The sequence below is a fragment of the Balaenoptera borealis genome (genome assembly GCF_965194805.1).
Source record: "Balaenoptera borealis genome assembly, chromosome: X".
Classification (NCBI taxonomy): domain Eukaryota; kingdom Metazoa; phylum Chordata; class Mammalia; order Artiodactyla; family Balaenopteridae; genus Balaenoptera; species Balaenoptera borealis.
The window spans coordinates 86781201-86802484 of NC_138881.1; the positions used below are offsets into that span (position 1 = coordinate 86781201).

Consider the following 21284-nt stretch of genomic DNA (forward strand, 5'->3'; position numbering starts at 1 on the left):
AAAGAGCTAAGTAACAGCCCTCTCTTCTCCTTAGGTATTCCTTGGATTGGTTACAAGTAAAGGTGATCAGTAAACGCAATCAGCGAATCCCAACACCTTTATATATTTAAATTCCTTTTTTAGGTCCTCAGAGAAAAGTCCTCTCCCCTCTGTGTACCCTGAGGATCCCTAACAGTTAGGAATGGACTTGAGGATACTGACATGTTCCTCCATTTTGTGGCTCTGGGCTAGATGTCAGCATTGCCCCCCCACCCCCCGCCACTTAGTCTCCTTTGATGAGAAACAATGGGAACTATAATGTGCAGACACATATAATGATGAAATCAAATCAGCTGATGGAAATTTTTAAAGTCTGGGACACAATAATTATATTCCATTTCAACTGTCTTTTCACACTTGCATTAATTGGTGAGCTCTAAGGGAGCTTCAACTGGTTCATGACTATATGGCATTCCATTTTGAAATATATTTCTTAGAAAAATGACGATGACCCTGTACACTATAAACTGGCAACGTGATTTTAAAAGTGACGGGCTGGAAGACTTAAATCTCAGCAAATGACAATCATTCTCTCTCCCAGCCTCCAAACAATCAAATACCCTAACCCTGTGGTTTTCGAGGCTGGCTGCATATGGGATTTTAATGTGCAGACAAGTTTGGGAACCACAGCCCTAATCGGAGGATCATAACCCTGGCTGCACGTTAGAATCATCTTCGGGGCATCTTTTAAAAGTCCAGATGCTTGGGCCACATCCCAGACCAATTAAGTTAGAAGATGTGGGGGTAGTGCTCAAGTCCCAGGAACCAGGATTTTTTGAAAAGGATTTTTCAAAAAACCAGGATTTTTTGAACTCCTAGAGGAGTTCAATGTGCAGCCAAGACTGGGAAGCACGGCCGTAGGTGCAACCCCACACCTGCAATAAGGGCAATGGCAAAATTTGCACTCAGACGTTCAGCAACTCTAAGATGAGCCTAATGTGAAGAAGCCAGTTCTAGAAGCCAGGTGGGAAGCAGGCTGAGGACAAACCCTTAGAACAACTGTCCTACTTTAATATTAAAATGAGCTCACTTTTCTCTTGCCATGTATGAGGGTCAACTTTTAAGGCTTGTCTAGGATCACTAGTAACTGATGGTATCTAAGCCCCACTCCCTACCACACCCACCAAAATAACTGCAGAAAGAATGGGAAATAAAGTACTTTAAAGGGATGAAAACCTTTGCAAAGGGCTGCAAACCACAGCTCAGAGACCCTGCATGGATGTAGACAAGGAGGAAGCAGAAAAGCAAGCTATTTGACCTACGTATTATCCAACTAGTTAGTTTTTACCTGCAACTTCATGTGCATTTTTACTCACCAAGCCAAACTCTGGGCTTGGAGGAAAAAAGCCCTAGACCATGATTCTCATCCTTACCTACACATTAGACTCATCTAGGGAGCTTTTAAAATAATGATGCTAGGGCCACACCCAAAGTGAATTAAATCAGAATCTCTGAGGGGATGACATCCAGGAATCTCTGTTTTAAAAGGTCCCCAGGTGAAAAGGTGAGGGAGAGGGATAAACTAGGAGGTTGGGATTAACATATACACACCACTATATATAAACTAGATAATCAACAAGGACCTACTGTATAGCACAGGGTACTCTACTCAATATTCTGTAATAACCTATATGGGAAAAGAATCTGAAAAAGAATGGATATATGTATATGTATAACTAAGTCACTTTTCTGTACACCTGAAACTAACACAACACTGTAAATCAACTATACTCCAATATAAAATAAACATTAAAAAAAATACATATCTTAAATAAAAATACTTTTAAAAATAAAAATCGTGGGGCTTCCCTGGTGGTGCAGTGGTTGAGAATCTGCCTGCCAATGCAGGGGACACGGGTTCGAGCCCTGGTCTGGGAAGATCCCACATGCCGCAGAGCAACTAGGCCCGTGAGCCACAATTACTGAGCCTGCGTGTCTGGAGCCTGTGCTCCGCAACAAGAGAGGCCACAATAGTGAGAGGCCCGCGCACCGCGATGAAGAGTGGCCCCCACTTGCCGCAGCTAGAGAAAGCCCTCGCACAGAAACGAAGACCCAACACAGCCATAAATAAATAAATAAATAAATAAATAAATAAATAAATAAATAAAATTTAAAAAAAAAAGAAATTGTTAAAATAAATAAATAAATAAATAAAAATCGCTTAAAAATGCTAAAAAAAAAAAAAAAAAAGGTCCCCAGGTGATTCTAATGTTGCAACTGTAAAACAAAGAATGTTGCCCACCATCCAGTTCTACCTACAGTACACCCTGAAAGGAATGCAGAGCGAAGATCAAGAATGAAGCACTCTGCTCTGGGAAAACAGGCAGAACAGGCCCTCAGTTACATATTTTCAGGAAAAATTTTTATGAACCCAGATTCTTGCATCTTCCCATACATAGAAAAGCACTAAAATCATTAGCTAAGATGTCTGTTCCTCGTGACTAGCAGCAACCTTCTACCAGGATGTGTGCTTGGTTGCACATACCCCTTCGCCAAAATCACATACATGTTGACCTCCCCCTTTACCTCTTTGGAGCAGTTCCTCAGAGCTCTCTGATTGGCTGTCTCCCGGGCTTTAGTCCTCAGTTAAGTCCCCAAATAAAACTGAACTCACAGCTCTCACGTTATGTGTTTTTATTTCAGTTGACACAACCAAGGCTGAGAACTGTCACTCGAAACCAGTGGTTCTCAAACTTGAGTGTGCATCAGAAGTCACCTGGAGGGCACATTAAATAAAACACACATAGCTGGGCCTCACCCTCAGAGGTTCTGATCCAGTTAGGGTGGAACCTGAAAGTCTGCATTTCTAACAAGCTCCTAGGTGATGCCAATGCATCCAGGGACCACACTTTGAAAGGCAGAGCCCCCCGTGGACCACTGGTTCTCAGCCTTGGCTGCACATGAGAATCACTGGTGGGCATTTAAAAAATACTGATGTCTGAGCCCCTCCCTAAACCAATTAAATTGTAATGTCTGAGGCCCAGGGATCAGCATTTTTAAAGGTGATACAAATGTGCACTGAGGCTTGTGATCCACTGCCCTAGACCTAGATATTTTACAGCTGGAAGAGATCATTTAGTATAAACCCTTAAATTTCCTAAGAATTTATAGCTACTTTAGCTACTACTAGTCCACATGTCCCAATCCCAATTTCCACTATTCTTCCTTAATCATTACTATGTATTAACAATGGGAACTGTAAATCAACTATACTTCAATAAAATTAAAAATAATAATAATAATTAAAAAAACAATGTGACCAATTTAGGGTGACCAACTTGTTGTCCTGGTTTGCTTAGGACGCTCCTGGTTTTAGCACCGAAAGTTCCAGATTCAGAGTAAATCGGGAAAGTTGGTCACTGTGGTGATGTTTTACAGCTCACAGATTGGAATACAGTACTATTAGATTTTGCTTCTAACATCCAGAATCCATCCTCCACTAAAAGGAACCAGGGCTCCTTGGAAATAGCTTATTCCAGGACTAGGGCAGAGAAATGTATAGTGAGCCTAGGAATTTTCTGTCAGAATCTAAGGAAGTGCTCAAAGACTCATGGAAGCGTGTCAAAAGGACTAAAGGGACTCCCACTGGCCAAACTGGAGAAAATTTGAGCATTACAAAGAAAATGCTGAACTGAATGTAAAGCACTGAATTTACATTAAAAAATCATTGAATTAAGTGACTTTCAAAACAATAAGTAAAACTACTTCTCTACTATTGGAAGTAACTATTACATCAACTTGCTTTGAAAATTGGTATTCGAGGGGAAAGAATTAGGCCTTTACATGATCTTTTTGGTTCATATCCTATAGATGAGAAAAAGCTCACCTTTACGGAAGAATGCCAGCTAAGAAACATAGACTGGATGACAGAATTAGGAAATCACCATCTTGCAACCCCTGAGTAAATCACAAAGTCAGGAAATATATTTTTAAAATTAGAAAAACAAATTACTGAGTGAGGAAACAGGAACTGATGGATGCTGAAATTTTAGGTGAGAGGTTATTGGGGAACAGGACAGTCACATGGTACCAAAGTTAACACCCCAGATTTCTTGCTAATTAGGAAGAGGAAATTAAAATTACATGGAGAGTTCTGAGGGCCACCACCTTAACCATCACCTTTACTAAGAGTGGACAACTGCCATTATGTACCACTGGATGGGATGCTACATGAAGTACACAGCATTATTTATGAAGCATTCTTATCAAAACTGAATCTAATCAAGCCTCTAGACCCAACAAATTCCAGTTTACGGGAAACTCAGGTGCTGGAAGGGAAAGCTAAACACTATCATAAGAAAACAAACCATCCTGGTTTGCCCAGGACTGAGGACTGTCCAGGATGCAGGATCAGTGTTAAACCAGGAGAGTCCCAGGAAAACTAGGACGGTTGGGCACACACACAACAGTCAGAAAGATTCATAAGTGGGGCAGACCTGGTCTCTAAAAGTCAGTGCTATTAACAAAAAGTGGGGAGACTGTTCTAGATTAAAAGACACTAAAGAGAGACCACACTCAAATGCAACATGTGAACTGGCCATAAAAGACTTCAGGGGACAGCTGGGGAAATCTGAATATAGAGCAGTACTACTCAGCCAGCCCACAGATGTAAATGAACCAGGTCATTAAGCACACTATTTAATCTGGCTGACATATTTTTGGTAACAAAACTTCCTCAATGAAGGATGTGGTGCACTGATACACACTCTGGTACAAGCTCCTTATCTCCCTCTGAACCATCAAGCAGTCTGCAGACCACACATTGGGAAGCACTGTACTAGATACTGGATAACACTAGTAAAGATCAGTGAGGTACTGGTAATTTCTTTTTTAGCTGGGCTTACGGTATTATGGTTATGTAGAAAAATGTCCTTACACTTAGAAGATGTATGCTGAGACGTTTAAAGGTGAAGTGTCATGGTGTCTACCACTTACTTTCAAATGGTTTATCAAAGAACAGATACACACACAGATAAAGCAAATATGGAAAAATGTTAACATTTGTTGAATCCTGGCGGTGGATATACTGGTGTTCATTATATTATTCTTTCAACTTTCTTGTATGCTTAAAACTTTTCATTATAAAAATGACGAAAGCATAATTCTAAGATCATCTTACTTACAAGGTGTAACACTAACAGAATTACCAGGAAGCTGATTACCTACAGCTAATCCTACATTTATTCATTAGATATTCCTTAGGGGATAGCTAAGTTAAAGATAGAAAAATGAGTTGAGTTAGCCAAAAGAAAAAAGCACATTCCCAGCTGAGGAAACAGAATGTAGAAAGGACCAGAATGGAAAAAAAATATCTTTTTCAAGGAAAGGAACTCAATGTGTATAGAAAAATGAGGCTACCCAGATAATGAAGGGGCTTTGAGGCTTCATGAAGAATCTGAGACTTAATTTTAAAAGGAAGAAGGAGCCCGTAACAGACAGATTTCAAGCACCAGAGAAACACAATGAGACTGGCATTTTAGAAAACTCACTCTGGCTGTAGAGAACAGAATGGATGGGGGCAAGAATGAAGACAGCAGCACAAGTTAAGAACATGGCCCTTTCAGTAATAATCTGGTGAGAGATGATGGTAACCTGTAGGGATGGAGACTTGGTGATACACTGCATGTGGGCAGACGGTATAGGAAAAGAAGGACTCAGATATAATTCCCAGGCTTCTGGCTTGAGTGACCAAGTAGATGGGTATATTCATCAAGATTGGAAATACAGGAGCAAGAACAGGTTTGGGGGAAAGATGTGAAGCATGCAACATTAGATATGTTGAGTTCAGAGTACCTAGAAGATATCCAGGTGGAATCCACCTTGTAGGCAGTTGGATATGAGAATGAGAAAGATAACTCCGGCTTCCGGTTTACATAACTAATAGATGGGATTGCCATTTACAGATATAGGCAACAAAGGAGGAGAACATAAAAGTCGCTTTACATTTATGCTTTACATTAAGGTTTTTCAGTTATAAAAACAATATAATATTATTTATATAAAATAAAAAATAGGGAAATGGAAACATAATGTATATAATATACAAATATATAATATTATTTACATAAAATGAAAAAATAGGGAAATGGGAATAAAACTTATCTGACTACCATTAATCAACATTTTTTTGTCATTTTAGATTATTTCCTTCTAATATTTTTATATGGATATTTATATAGTAGCTTTAAGAGCCATATTTTTCTGAGAAAGTGGCTTCTCTAGAGGTATTTAGGATTGAGAAAAATTAAAAACACTAGCTGACCTGATACCAGTTTGTAAATCAGACAGTGCTCACTAAGTTACACGTCCTTAGTCTGTTAAGATTCAAAACATAATTTAATTGTTGGGCACGTATCCAAGAACAATTCCAGAGTTGAAGAAATCATGACTAGAGAATGTCAGTTTCAATACCCATACTACACAGCCCAATTATAGGTATTCAGTTTCTTCTTTGAAGCTCTCCTTTCCCATAGGGTCTCTACTACAACCACGTCTCCCTCCACAGGTGAGAGCTAATTCGTGGTATTGCTCCTAAGGGTAACCACATTTTTAAAAGCTGTTCTGGAAGCCTCAAAGCCTAGAAAACCCAAAGGAATGAATCTCTACTGAGATCACACAGTCACTCTGCAATCATTTCATAGCTTACTCTGCTTTTTAAAAAAGCTAGACTTGTTTCTAGTTCTAATCCTTGGCTACCTCATGAATGCAGAACACATCTAGTAAAATCTCCAGGCAAATACAGAAACCCCAGTCAATGTGAAATTATGACCAGATGCGGAGAAAAACTCAGTTGTCACCCCACCACAGGCAGAGCTAGACAGAGGAGACAAACTGTAAACTAGGATCAAGGGAGCTATGATAGGCTGACAGCAAAAAGAAGGAACAGTCTGGATCCAGGGCCAAGGAGTGGTCATAACCAGGCAAACACGAAAGAGAGGCAGCAAACGTGAAAACTAAGGTTATAAATCTACCTCAGGTAGGAGGTCCACTATATTCTTCCTGCTCAGGATCCAAAGATTGGTTTCCCTGGTAATGCTCTCAGGGTCAGCGATGTAGCAATATGCCAGACCTGGAAATTACTGACACTTCAGCCTTAACAAAGAAACTGCAGGCTTGTAGGAGGCTGCTTATCGAGTGAAGAGAAGCACCAGCTCACAGTGTGGGGTGTGGGGGAACAGATCCACAGGCACAGCTTGCCTTAGGACGAAACGCTCGCCAAGGAGCTTCTTAGCAGAGTTTGGAGGACAGCACAACCTGTAGAAACAAGTCATAATATCAGTTTGAGATAGCCTAATCCACCAGAGGGCAGACAGCAGAAGCAAGAAGAACTACAATCCTGCAGCCTGTGGAACAAAAACCACATTCACAGAAAGATAGACAAGATGAAAAGGCAGAGGGCTATGGACCAGATGAAGGAACAGGATAAAACCCCAGAAAAACAACTAAATGAAGTGGAGATAGGCAACCTTCCAGAAAAAGAATTCAGAATAATGATAGTGAAGATGACCCAGGGCCTCGGAAAAAGAATGAAGGCAAAGATCGAGAAGATGCAAGAAATGTTAACAAAGACCTAGAAGAATTAAAGAACAAACACCTAAACAGAGATGAACAATACAATAACTGAAATGAAAAATACACTAGAAGGAATCAATAGCAGAATAACTGAGGCAGAAGAACGGATAAGTGACCTGGAAGACAGAATGGTGGAATTCACTGCTGTGGAACAGAATAAAGAATAAAGCATGAAAAGAAATGAAGACAGCCTAAGAGACCTCTGGGACAACATTAAACACAACAACATTCGCACTATACAGGTCCCAGAAGGAGAAGAGAGAGAGAAAGGACCAGAGAAAATATTGGAAGAGATTATAGTCAAAAACTTCCCTAACATGGGAAAGGAAATAGCCACCCAAGTCCAGGAAGCGCAGAGAGTCCCATACAGGATAAACCCAAGGAGAAACACGCCGAGACACATAGTAATCAAAGTGGCAAAAATTAAAGACAAAGAAATTATTGAAAGCAACAAGGGAAAAACGACAAATAACATACAAGGGAACTCCCATAAGGTTAACAGCTGATTTCTCAGCAGAAACTCTACAAGTCAGAAGGGAGTGGTATGACATATTTAAAGTGATGAAAGGGAAGAACCTACAACCAAGATTACTCTACCCGGCAAGGATCTCATTCAGATTTGATGGAGAAATCAAAAGCTTTACAGACAAGCAAAAACTAAGAGAATTCAGCACCACCAAACCAGCTCTACAACAAATGCTAAAGGAACTGCCCTAGGTGGGAAACACAAGAGAAGAAAAGGACCTACAAAAACAAACACAAAACAATTAAGAAAATGGTCATAGGAACATACATATTGATAATTACCTTAAATGTAAATGGATTAAATGCTCCAACCAAAAGGCACAGATTGGCTGAATGGATACAAAAACAAGACCCATATATATGCTGTCTACAAGAGACCCACTTCAGACCTAGGGACACATACAGACTGAAAGTGAGGGGATGGAAAAAAGATATTCCATGCAAATGGAAGTCAAAAGAAAGCTGGAGTAGCAATACTCATATCAGATAAAATAGACTTTAAAATAAAGAATGTTACAAGAGACAAGGAAGGACACTACATAATGATCAAGGGATCAATCCAAGAAGAAGGTATAACAATTATAAATATATATGCACCCAACATAGGAGCACCTCAATACATAAGGCAAATGATAACTAATAAGAACCTGCTGTATAAAAAAATAAATAAAATAAAATTCAAAAATTCAAAGAAAAAAAAATATTCAGTTTGATAAACCAAGGAGAAACTACAGGAACACAATTCCTTAAACTTTAAGCCCTTCCTCTGTGTTCCCACAGCCCCCTGTGTTTCTCTCTATAACAGCATTTATCACATTTAATGTAACTACCTGAGTTTTTTAAACCATCTTCCTCATGGGAGTATATAATCTTTTTGAGGCTAGAAACGAGGCAAAAACTGCTTATTATTCATCTCTGTGTTCTCAGTGTGTGACACAGAGTAGGGGTTCAATGGTGAATGGAGCAAGGGGCCTGAGTCATACACTTTTCTGTATGATTTGCACACAATAGGTAATTAATATATATATTACTGAATTATTCTATTGAAAACTTTCTAAGCAAATTACTTTTTCCCTTATTACAGGAAGTCAAGTAAAAATGAGAACAAAAATTCACCTATAAACTCACCATTCAGAGAAGAATACCTGCTGCTAACTTTTCAGGATATATCTTTCCAAATATGTACATTTAAATTGGTTTCTTAAAGTGGAGTCACACTGTACATACTATACACACTGTTTTACAACAGCTTCTTCACATAATAACGCATCATAAGCATCTGTCCACTATATGTAGTTACCTCACTTTTATTGGCTATATGGTATCTCATTAAATAAATGTAATGTAGCTTATTTATCTAATTCCTTGCTATTGGAAATGTAAGTTGTTTCTAACCTTTTGCTATTTCAAAAAGTCCCTTCATGAATATTCTTATAGTTATATCTTTGCTTACATTTTTAGTTATTTAGCGGAACTGCTGAGTTGAAGGGCCTGTATGCTTTTAAGGCCCTAAGATATGTACGACTAAACCTTTTTAAACCTTGTTTAAAAAGGTTCTACTAATTTACACTCAAACCAACAAACCAGATGAGTTCTTGTTTCCCTGGCTAACACTCAGTCATTTCGATAGCACTGTCTTATTAAAATAAGGAACAAGACAAGATATTCACTATCACTCCTACACTGGAACATCTTCTTATCCAGTGTAATAAGAAAAAAAAAAGTATTGGAAGGCGAGAGACAAAACTGCTTTTATATGGTGATCATATGGCCAGCTACCAAGAAAATGCAAGAGAATCAACTGGAAAACCTGTAAAACAAATAAAAGAATAGGTAGCTTGACACAAAATCAGCAATAACCAGTTAGAAAATATCATGAAAAAGGTCCCTTTCATAAAAGCAATAAAAACTTTACAATATCTTGTATTAATCTTAAGAAAAAAGACCTGTATTGGGAAAAAAATTCATATTTATTTTTAGAGAATTCCATAAGCCTAGAGTAATTGAAGAGATAGGTCACATATCTGTATAGAAAAAATACTGTAAAGATTTCAATTTTCCTTAAATTAATTAATTGGAATCAATAAATTCCAATCACAAGCCCAAAAGAATATTTTTGATAAGTTGATTCTAGAGCTCTGTTAGAAAATACATGAAAACATTAAGAGCATATATCCTTTAACCCAGCAATTCCACATCAGGGATTTATCTAATAAATATACTATCACACACACTTATTCATCACATATACATAGTCATTGCACAAATATGCAAAGATATATGTACAAGGACATTCACTGCAACACTGTGGTAACAATAGAGTAGAAACAACCTCAAAATTCATTAGGATGAATATCCCTTCAAAGGGACAAGTTAAATGATATATTTATGTAAGTTAAAACTATACAGCCTATTTTAAAAATTAAGTAGACCTTTAAGTACTGATGCAGATTCTACATCATTGTAGAACAATCTCCAAAATCTATTGTTAAGTGACAAGTATGGTGCAGAATAGTGGGTTTTTAAAAATTTTTTAAATTGAAGTATAGTTCATTTACAATGTTGTGTTAGTTTCAGGTGTACAGCAAAGTGATTTAGTTATACATATATATATATTCTTTTTAAAATTCTTTTCCATTATAGGTTATTACAAGATACTGAGTATAGTTCCCTGTGCTATTCAGTAGGTCCTTGTTGTTTACCTATTTTATACACAGTAGTGTGTATACGTTAATCCCAAACTCCTAATTTATCTCCCCCCCCACCACCGCTATCCTCTTTGGTAACCATAAGTTTGTTTTCTATGTCTGTGAGTCTATTTCTGTTTTGTAAATAAGTTGTTTATATATCACTTTTTTAGGTTCCACATATAAGTGGTATCATATGATTTTTTTGTCTTTGTCTGACTTATTTCACTTAATATGATAATCTCTAGGTCCATCAGAACAGTGTTTATAGTCTGTTTCTATCTGTTTAAAAAAGAGAGAAAGAGCGATGTACACACACACACAGAATATATCTGGTAGGCTACACAAGAAACTAGGAAGAGTGGTGACATCTGAAGGATTAGGAGCCAGGAATAAGAAGAAGACTCATTACTCACCGCATGCACATGCACTCTTATGTACTGTTTTTTTTTTTCTACCATATGCACATACTGTCTTTTCAAAATAAATTTTTCTTGCCTTTCTGAGGCCATGTTTATTGTTTTACTCAGTATGAGTGTTAGCAGAATCCTAGGCTTACTCTTAATCGTTGCATTTTTTAATCTATTGTTTTGCAAAATAAATATTTTCATTTTATTCAAAAGTGAAACATATAAAGCTATATAGTGAAGTTTCTCCACACCTCTGACTCCCATCCCTGCAGTTTTCCCCCACCATAGATAACTACTATTATCAGTTTTTTGTTCTTGTTTTTGTTTTTTTGGGCTGCACATCGCAGTATGTGGGATCTTAGTTCCCCGACCAGGAATAGAACTGGTGCCCTCTGCAGTGGAAGCACGGAGACTTAACCACTGAACCACCAGGGAAATCCTTTTTTTTTTCTTAATTTTTTTCTATTAATCAGTTTCTTATAAAACTTACCAGTTTCTGTATGCATATACAGCAAATACAAATCAATATTCTCTTCACCTTTTGTCCGTTTTTACAAAGATAGTTATTATTATATCAACAATTCTGCATACCTTGCTATTTCCATTCAGAACCAAAATCACAAGCCACAAAAGAAAAAACAGACTGGACATCATCACAATTAAATAATCTTGTGCTTCAAAGGATAATGTCAAGAAAGTGAACAGACAACCCACAGAACAGAAAATTTTTGCAAATCATATATCTGATAAGGAACTTATACCCAGAATTTTAAAAGAATTCTTAAAACTCAATAATAAAAAGATGACCCAACTGAAAAATGGGCAAAAGATCTAAATAGACAGGTCTCCAAAGAAGATATATATATAAATGGCCAATAAACATATGAAAAAATGTTCAACATCATTAACCATGGGGAAATGCAATCAAAACCACAAGGAGGTACCACTTCTCACCCATTGGGATGTGTATAATAAAAAAGACAGACAGTAGAGTTAACAAGGACGTAGAGAAATTGGAACACTCATATACCGCTGGTGGGAATGTAAGATGGGAGGCTGCTTTGGAAATAGTCTGGCAGTTCATCAAAAGGTTAAAATAGGTACCATACGACCCAGCAATTACACTACTAGGTATCTACCCAAGAGAAGCATGGTGCAGAATAGTGGGGTTTTTTTTTTCCTATAAACGGAAAACCCACTATACCCAAGAGAAATGAAAACATATGTCCCCACAAAAACTAGCACATGAATGTTCATAGCAACATTATTCATAATAGCTAAAAGGTGGAAACGACCTAAGTGTCCATCAACTGATGAGTGAATACAATGTGGTATATATCCATAGAATGGAATAGTATTCAGCCATAAAAAAGGAATGAAGTACTGCTACATGCTACAACACAGATGAACCTTACAAACATCATGCTAAGAGAAAGAAGCCAGATGCGAAGGACCACATTTGCAAAGAAATTCACTTGTATGAATTGTGCAGAATAGGCAAATCCATACAGACATAAAGTAGATTAGTGGTTGCCTAGGGCCAGGGGGTTGGGGAAAACTGGGAAGTGACAGGTGAGAGGTGCAGGGTTTCTTTTGGAGTGATGAAAATGTTCACAATTAGACAGTAGTGATGGCTGCACAAGTCTGAGAATGTACCAAAAACCTTTGAATTGTACATTTTAATTAAGGTTGAATTTTATGATATGTGAGTTATATCTCAATAAAGTTGTTAACAGAAAATAACGTACCTTAGAGATCTTTCCATATCAGTAAACAGAGAACATCTTCATTCTGTTTTATAGCAGCATGGTATTCCATTGTATGGATATAGCATATTTGATTTAACTAGTTCCTCACTGATGGACTTTTAGGATATCTCATCATTTGCTGTTACAATATTGCAATCAATCAATCAATCAATCAATGCATGTCATTTTACATGTGTGTCAGTATATTTGTAGGATAAAGCCTCAGGAATGGAATTACTGGGTCAAAAGGTATATATACATTTATAATCTTAATCTATATTGCTAAATTTCCCTCCATGGGATAGTGCCAATTTACACTCTGACCAGTAATTTTTTAGAATTCATGTTTCCCCATAGTATTGCCAACAGTGCATTATCAAACTTTGGAACTTTTGCCAATCTGAGATACAAAAAGTGGTATCTCAGAGTACTTTTAATCTGCATTTCCACTATAATGGAAGAGACTGAGCATCCTTTCATGGTTCATAAACACATTTATGTTTTCTTTTTATATCTCGCATTCATTCTTCTTTTGGGCTGTTGTTGTTTTTCTTACTGATTTCCAGGAGTTCGTTATAAATTAAGGAAAAAAGTCTTTGTAATATGAACTGCAAATTTTTTTCCAGTTTGTACGTTGTTTCCTCTCTTTGCTTTTGGTGCTTTTTATCATGCAAGTTATTGATTTTTAAAACTGTTTTATTGGGCTTCCCTGGTGGCGCAGTGGTTGAGAATCTGCCTGCTAATGCAGGGAACACGGGTTCGAGCCCTGGTCTGGGAAGATCCCACATGCCGCGGAGCAACTAGGCCCGTGAGCCACAACTACTGAGCCTGCGCGTCTGGAGCCTGTGCTCCGCAACAAGAGAGGCCGCGATAGTGAGAGGCCCGCGCACCGCGATGAAGAGTGGCCCCCACTTGCCACAACTAGTGAAAGCCCTCGCACAGAAACGAAGACCCAACATAGCCATAAATTAAAAATAAATTTAAAAAAACTGTTTTATTGCAATATCATTCACACAGCTCAACCACTTATTTAGTTCAGTGGTTTTTAGTATATTCACAGGGTTATGCATCTATCACAACAATCAATTTTGGAATATTTTCATTAACTCCTTAGCAGTCACTCCCCATTTCTCCCGAAACCCCCCACCCTAAGCCCTAGACAACCATAAATCTACTGTCTGTCTCTAGAGATTTGCCTAGTCTGGACATTTTCCTATAAACGGAATAAGTGGCCTTTTGTGTCTGGCTTCTGGATACCAGTCCCTTATCAGGTAAATGATTTTCAAATCTTTTCTTCCATTCTGTGGGTTGTCTTTTCATCTTTTCACTTTCTTGATGGTATCATTTGCAGCACAAAAAGTTTTTTTTAACTTTGATGATGTTCAATTACACACACACACACACACTTTCTTGTAGCTGTTCCTTGGGTCTTTGATGTTATATGTAAGAAGGCTTTGCCTAACCCAAGTTCACAAAGATTTACTCCCATGTTTCAAGCTCTTACATTTACTTCTATGATCCATTTTGAATTCATTTCTGTGTATGGTGTAACGAAGGAAGTTTTGTTTTATGTAGCCAAATTTAACAACCTTTTATTATATGTCTTCTGAATTTTCATAGTTAGAAAGGGCTTCTGCACTCCAAGATCATGAAAAAAATTCTCTGATTTCCTAGGGTACATTTATGATTTCCCCCGTTTACACTTAAATCTCTTAACTCTTCTGCAATTTATCCTGGTCTGCAGCATGAGATATAGATCCAACCTTTTTTTTTTTTTTGCCTTAGCTACCCAGTTGTCCACCACCATCTATTAAATAGTTCATTTGTTCCCCATTGATTTGAGATGCCACCTTCATAATATGTATACAAAAACATTTTTAAACTGTAAAATGAAAATAAAAATAAAGGACAACTGGAAGAGTATGCAGGAAACGATAAGGAAGTAAGTGTGAAAATATATGGGCCTCATGATTTTATTTTGGGTAGAAGAAGCTCTTTGACAACTTTCTCAATTTTTTCCCATGGGTACTGGTGTGTTTAGGTTTACTGTAGCTTCTAGAGTTAATATTAGCCATTTGCATTCTTCTGGGAAATCTCCCATTTCATCTAGGTTTTCAAACGTGTTAGGAAGGAGTTATACAAAGTACTTTCTTATATTTTTAAAAATTTCTTCATATCTATAGTTATGCTCCTTTTTCTCATTTAAGACTTTATATTCTTGATTAGGTTTACTTATCTATTTTATTTTCTTCTTCCAATAACACCTTCTGGTTTATTTGTTGAGTCTATAGGTTTTTTGGTTTGTTTTTTTTTTTTTTTTATTGGGGTGTAGTTGTTTTACAATGTTAGTTTCTACTGTACAGCAAAGTGGAGTTTCCTGTGCTATACAGCAGGTTCTTATTAGTTATCTATTTTATACATATTAGTGTATATATGTCAATCCCAATCTCCCAATTCATCCCCCCACCCACTTCCACCCATTGGTGTCCATACGTTTGTTCTCTATTTCTGTGTCTCTATTTCTGCCTTGCCTTTGTAGTTCATTAATTTCTGGATTTTTAAAATGTTATTTATTTCTTCCTTCAGTTTTCGTGAGCTTTATTGTTCTTCTAGCTCACTGACTTGAAAGCTCAATTTATTTCCTTCTAATTCTCACTTGTTTCATCTAGGTATTTCATCTGTACTTTATTTATTAATTTATTTATTTTGGCTGTGCCACGCAGCTTGTGGGATCTTAATTCCCGGACCAGGGCTTGAACCCAGGCCCTCGGCAGTGAAAGTGCAGAGTCCTAACCACTGGACCGCCAGGGAATTCCCTCATCTGTACTTTATACCCACCTATGTTGTTCGAATATTACAAAGAAATTGTGTTACTTATGTAAAAAACAGAGAGAGATTACAAGAAGAAAACATTTCAAAAATCAAAATAATTGACCAGGGCTAGAACTGGGAGTGAAGCAGAAGGCATTCCCCATGGGTGCACAATTTAAGAGGGTGCCAAAAACTCAGTAATCAAGACAAATGATATCTTGATGTAATAATTTGGAAAATCAAATTGCAAAATTATGGTTGGCAGGCTGGCTGCCTGCTTTTTTTTTATTTTTATTTTTTTTTATTTTTTTTGCCTGCTTTTATAAATACAGTTTTATTGGAACTAGGGCCAGGACTAGAGTAAGGTGACCGAGGCGTGGCTTAGCAAGTACAGGAGTGGATCTCACTTTTTTAAAAAACTTAATATTTTGTTCACAGATATTCTGGACAATTTAATTTTTGAAAATACTGCATTAAAAATGCATCTTGATTACTAAGATTTGGGGCATCCTCTTAAATTTTGTACCTGATGTGGGTTGCTTTATTTGCCTCATCCAAGACCTGGCCCTATAATTGACTCTTGATGACAGTATAATGACTTTTTTCTTTCTTGACACTTTGTACACTTTCCAAATTCTGCACAATAAGCATAACAATAAGGATTACTTTGACCATCAGGAAAACATAATTTAAAAACAAAGTCAAGACTCACTCAATGATGTTCCTTGTGGTTTCACCATGGGGCTTGCAGGAAACAAAAACTAGTAGGCGGATGGCCCCGCAGTTTCGAATGGCTTGAACCACCTGGTAATCTAAAGGAAGAAACACATTGCTATTAATATAATTAAACTATCATGGTCCAGGTTATCGCAAACTTGCAACTGGCTGGCACATAGGACTGGTTAGGAATAGAGAAGCAGGTTCAAAGCCAGCTCACTGAGAGCAGCCTTAACATGGTGTAGAAATGAGAGACCAAAGCTGGTGGACATCATGGGAATACCTAACTAGCTCTGTAGCAGGAAAGCTAGTCATCCTTACGCAGTCCCGCCCGGGCTGGGTTCACTACAGCAACAATTAACTGCCCATCTTCCTTTGACTTTAGTAGCTGTGGCAAAATCTTCTCTGCTCGACCGGTGTGGAATTCACAGTTGGTGATGCCTGCAAAAGAGAGGCCCACATGCCATAACTCAAAATGCAAGCCAAGCAGTTGGGGGTGGGGAGCTTCAGCTTTATAGAAACGTACAGAAAGCAGGGAGGGCTCTGCCATCTTCCCTTTGGATCTAACATACTTCTGCATAACAATGAAAGAAATGCTTTTGGACCTGCTTCATTTTTTCCAATGCGCTTTCCCTTGCAATATCTCTGTAGGCCTTTCAGCTTGAGAGACTAGATGTGTTATTTTACAACTTAGTGACTCACACAGCACATAAGGACCTATACCAAGAAGAGAACCTTGACTATAACTCAAGTGCTCCTTCTGCTATATTGGAGGCTTTCACATGGAGCCTCAGGAGCTGTCTAGAGGTGAGGTAGAGAGGAAAGAAAATCTATTTTCTATGTTGCAGTTTGGCCTTAGACTTTGTTCAAAGAAAAGGTCCTTTTGCTAAAAATAGTTTGAAACCTATTGTATTGTTATGATGCCTCATGAGTCTAATGTCAAGAAGGCTCTTCTATATTATTCAAAGTTTTGCCAAGTTCCCTTCCTATCAGCTAGGCTTATTCTTTCCCTTAGGCTTTTTCCAGATAGAAAAAAAAAAGATTAGGGAGGGATAAATTAGGAGTTTGGGATTAACATATACACACTACTATGTATAAAATAGGTAACCAACAAGGACCTACTGTATAACACAGGGAACTCTACTCAATATTTTGTAATAACCTATAAGGGAAAATAATTTTTTTAATGAATTTATTTATTTATCTTTGGCTGTGTTGGGTCCCTGTTGCTGTGCACGGGCCCCCTCTAGCTGCGGTGAGCGGGGGCCACTCCTCGCCGCGGTGCGCGGGCCTCTCATTGCTGTGGCCTCTCCCATTGTGGAGCACAGGCTTCAGTAGTTGTGGCTTGCGGGCTCTAGAGCGCAGGCTCAGCAGTTGTGGCGCATGGGCCCAGCTGCTCCGCGGCATGTGGGATCCTCCTGGACCAGGGCCTGAACCCGTGACCCCTGCATTGGCAGGAGGATTCTCAACCACTGCGCCACCAGGGGAGCCCAGGGAAAATAATTTGAAAAAGTACATATACATATATATATATGCATATAACTGAATCACTTTGCTGTATACCTGAAACTAACACAACGTTGAAATCAACTATACTTCATTTTTTTTAAAAAAAAAGAAAAAAAAAAGGGGGGACCTCTTTTAGAAAGTCATCAGGATCCAACTCTGAGCACTCCAGAACACCTTCCCTTCCTCCCCAGTCGTGGATACAGTAGATGTCCTTTCCCACAGAACCGTTCCCACAGTACAGGACAACTACAGCTCTTAATTTCTCCCCAGAATGTGAGCAGTGTACCATTGAAGGCTGCAGTCCACCTGGCATCCTCTACTGCTTGCTCCATCAACTCAATCCCAAGGACCTGGGAGGTATACTGAGCCAGAGAGAGGCCGATCACACCTGGGGAAGTAGGAGAGAATAAGAGGAGGGTATTTTAGGGTATTACCAATGAGGTTATGCCTGCACCACTACCACCACCTCCCCACCTCGGCTGCAAGGGCCCTGGGTGCTGCGTGGATGGTGTTGGGGAGATAAGCTGCATGTTGATTCTGCCCTGGGCTGCCACTTGCCAGTTACACAGCAGATGTCAAGGAGGATGGTGTCAGAGTTCACTCCACTCAGCTCCCCCACAGTCCGATACAGCATCTCTGCACCAGCCGTGTTAACCTGGAAAAAGGCATCTGGAGAGATGCGGATCTTCAACCCCAGGAGATCTTCAAAGATGTGGCGCTCCCCAAATAGGAGCTGGTAGGGGGACTGCTGATGGCTGCAACGGGTCATAGCGCTAGAAAAGAATAAAAGAAGAAAGCACCTTGGAATGGCAGGCCAACCTATCTCTAGTGGTTGGTTGGAGAGGGAGGCCCCAGCATCTCAGCTAGGAGACAAAGCCTCCATGGCATGGCCCTGAGAGCTCTGGAGGAGTTCCCCTCTCAGGGGATGGAGATACATGCAAACACTTGGCCATCAGCAGCGCTGCCTCAGTAATCCACAACCCAGACTATGGCAAGCCATCAGACTCCGGCTTGCTGTTGGGCTGTCCCAGGTTTACCTTTCCTGGAAGTAAAGTGATGTCAAGTCACAGACTGCTCCTGACCCTTTGGTGAAAAACTTCTTTACAGTCTCCTTCTCAACACAGAGCTCCTCCTGCCCAGACCACAAAATCAGGAGTCAAGCAAAAACCCATCTCTGACAAATTTTCTCTCCAAGCTCTATGGTAATCAGCCCTGCAGTAGTCAGACAAGAAGGCACATTACTCAAATCCTATTATAGATAACACTTAAAGCAATGTTCTGTAGGACCAAAAAGAAAGCTATTTTCACATCTCAGCAGAAGCACTGCTTTGCTTATTGGCTTTTGACAAATGCTATACAATAGACATGGCACTTTCTCTGGTTTGAGCCTCTTTAATAGTTCTCTAAAGAAAGTGTGAGAGTTATTCTTGTTGTAACCTAGGAGCTAAACTAAGCTTTTGTTCCATCACGAACAAGCAATAACCTTTCAATTCCTTTCATACTTCTCTACTTCAAATATCCCATCCACCCATCCAAATACCACCTCAGAAGACACGCGTCCTAAGAGAAAGGAAAGAAAGGGCACGGAACAGAATGAGCATGGTAACTAAATCCTTTCTTCGAGTTCTGAATGTTTTAAAATTCTTACGTCACTACAGAGAGCCCTGTCCATTAGCTTGACACAAGGACATATGACAATAAACTATGTTGGAGCTATAGAGTTAAAAGGCCAGGAATCAATGACCTGGGTTCAAGCCCTAGCTTTGCTATTTACTAGCTCTTTAACCTTGGGTACCTCTATGCCTCCATTTGCTCAGCTGTGAGTATTAGGATATTTTGATACAGGCATGTTTGAAAGCTCTAAGTGTATTACAAATGTAAAAGTATTATGTGGATTATGAAATTCTGACCATAATCTAGTCTCTGTTAAATTGGCTTCTGGAATCAGCAGAACACCTAATAAGTTCCGTGGGCAAAGTTCTTGTGAAAATCCTCAGGAGTCCTCACATGATAATTAACTTGGTAACCTAGCCTCAGTCTCTTTGGTTTCATTATGCCAGCAGCATGGTTAACAGGATTCTTGCCATCTCCTCCTCATCATCCCCAACCCTTCTTTCCAACCCATACACTCCATGGATGCGTTGCTTCTGCTATCTGCCCTGAAACCTCCAAATACCAACTGCAGCATATTGATAGTAAGGGTTGCTATAGAAGCTGCTCCTTATCATCCTTTGAGTCTCACCTGCCTTAATTCCTGAGGATGGAAAGTGATGATGGCCATTGTGTGCCCTTGGCTATTGGTGTGGGCTATGAGCTCACGCCAGTACCCACCTTCAGGAAACAGAAGGCAGGGCTCCAATGGGGACTGTCGAAGGAATACTTCGTAGTACTAGGAAGAAAACAGTACTATTACACATGCAAATCTAACAAAGTTTGACAGCTCATTATTCATGCTGAGCGACTGTTATGGGCTGAAGTGTATCCCCCCCCCACACACAAATTCATATGTTGAACCCTCAGTACCTCAGAATGTGACCAGATTCGGAGATGAGGTCTTTAAAGATGTGTTTAAGTTAAAATGAGGCCATTAGGGTGGGTCCGAATGCCGTGGTTTCAGTCGGCCAGGCTGCCACCCCAGTGGGCCCACCACACCAGTGGGCCTGGAGGACAGTATCAACCCATAGAGGATTATTCTCGAGCCTTAAAATTTAGTGGAATTTGCCCTGCTAGGTTTCAGATTTGCTTGGGACCCATGACCCCTTTCTTCTTTCTGATTTGTTCCTTTTGGAATGGGAATGTCTATCCTATGCCTGTCCTACGACTGTATTTGGGAAGCAGATAATTTGTCCAGCTTCACTGGTTCACAGCTAATTCTGTCTTAGGATGAATTATACCTTGACTGATACCTCTCATCCACACTTCATTTAGATGAGATTTAGGACTTAGAGTTGATGCTGGAATGTGTTAAGAATTTTGGGCTGTTGGAATGGGGGTGAATGTATTTTGCATGTTAGAAGAACATGAATTTTGGGGGTCCAGAGGAGAGTGTTATGGGCTGAACTGCATCCCCCTAGGATTCATATATTGAAGTCCTAACCCCTAGTACCTCAAAATGTGACTGTGTTTGGAAATAGGGCCTTTAAATAGGTGATTAGTTAAAATGAGGCAGTTAAGGTGGGCTCTAATCCAATCTGACTGTTGTGCTTATACGAAGAGGAAATTTGGATACACAGAAACATCAGGGATGCACACGTGCACAGAGGAAA

General features: G+C 39.1%; 1 protein-coding gene and 1 long non-coding RNA gene across 2 annotated transcripts in view; both read right to left on the reverse strand.

Annotated features, from left to right (window-relative positions):
- The window catches only part of LOC309620531 (tRNA (uracil-5-)-methyltransferase homolog B-like), a 111720-nt gene that overhangs the window by 64069 nt on the left and 26367 nt on the right, over positions 1-21284 (reverse strand). The window contains 6 exon segments of the mRNA XM_082377124.1: positions 16505-16604; positions 16831-16950; positions 18305-18406; positions 18577-18791; positions 19056-19150; positions 20261-20407. Coding sequence (XP_082233250.1) covers positions 16505-16604; positions 16831-16950; positions 18305-18406; positions 18577-18791; positions 19056-19150; positions 20261-20407 — 779 coding nt within the window.
- On the reverse strand, positions 14412-16498 carry LOC309620835. The gene is made up of 2 exons (XR_014239683.1): positions 16107-16498; positions 14412-16066 (listed from the first exon to the last, which is right to left on the reverse strand). It is a non-coding gene; the product is annotated as an uncharacterized lncRNA (long non-coding RNA).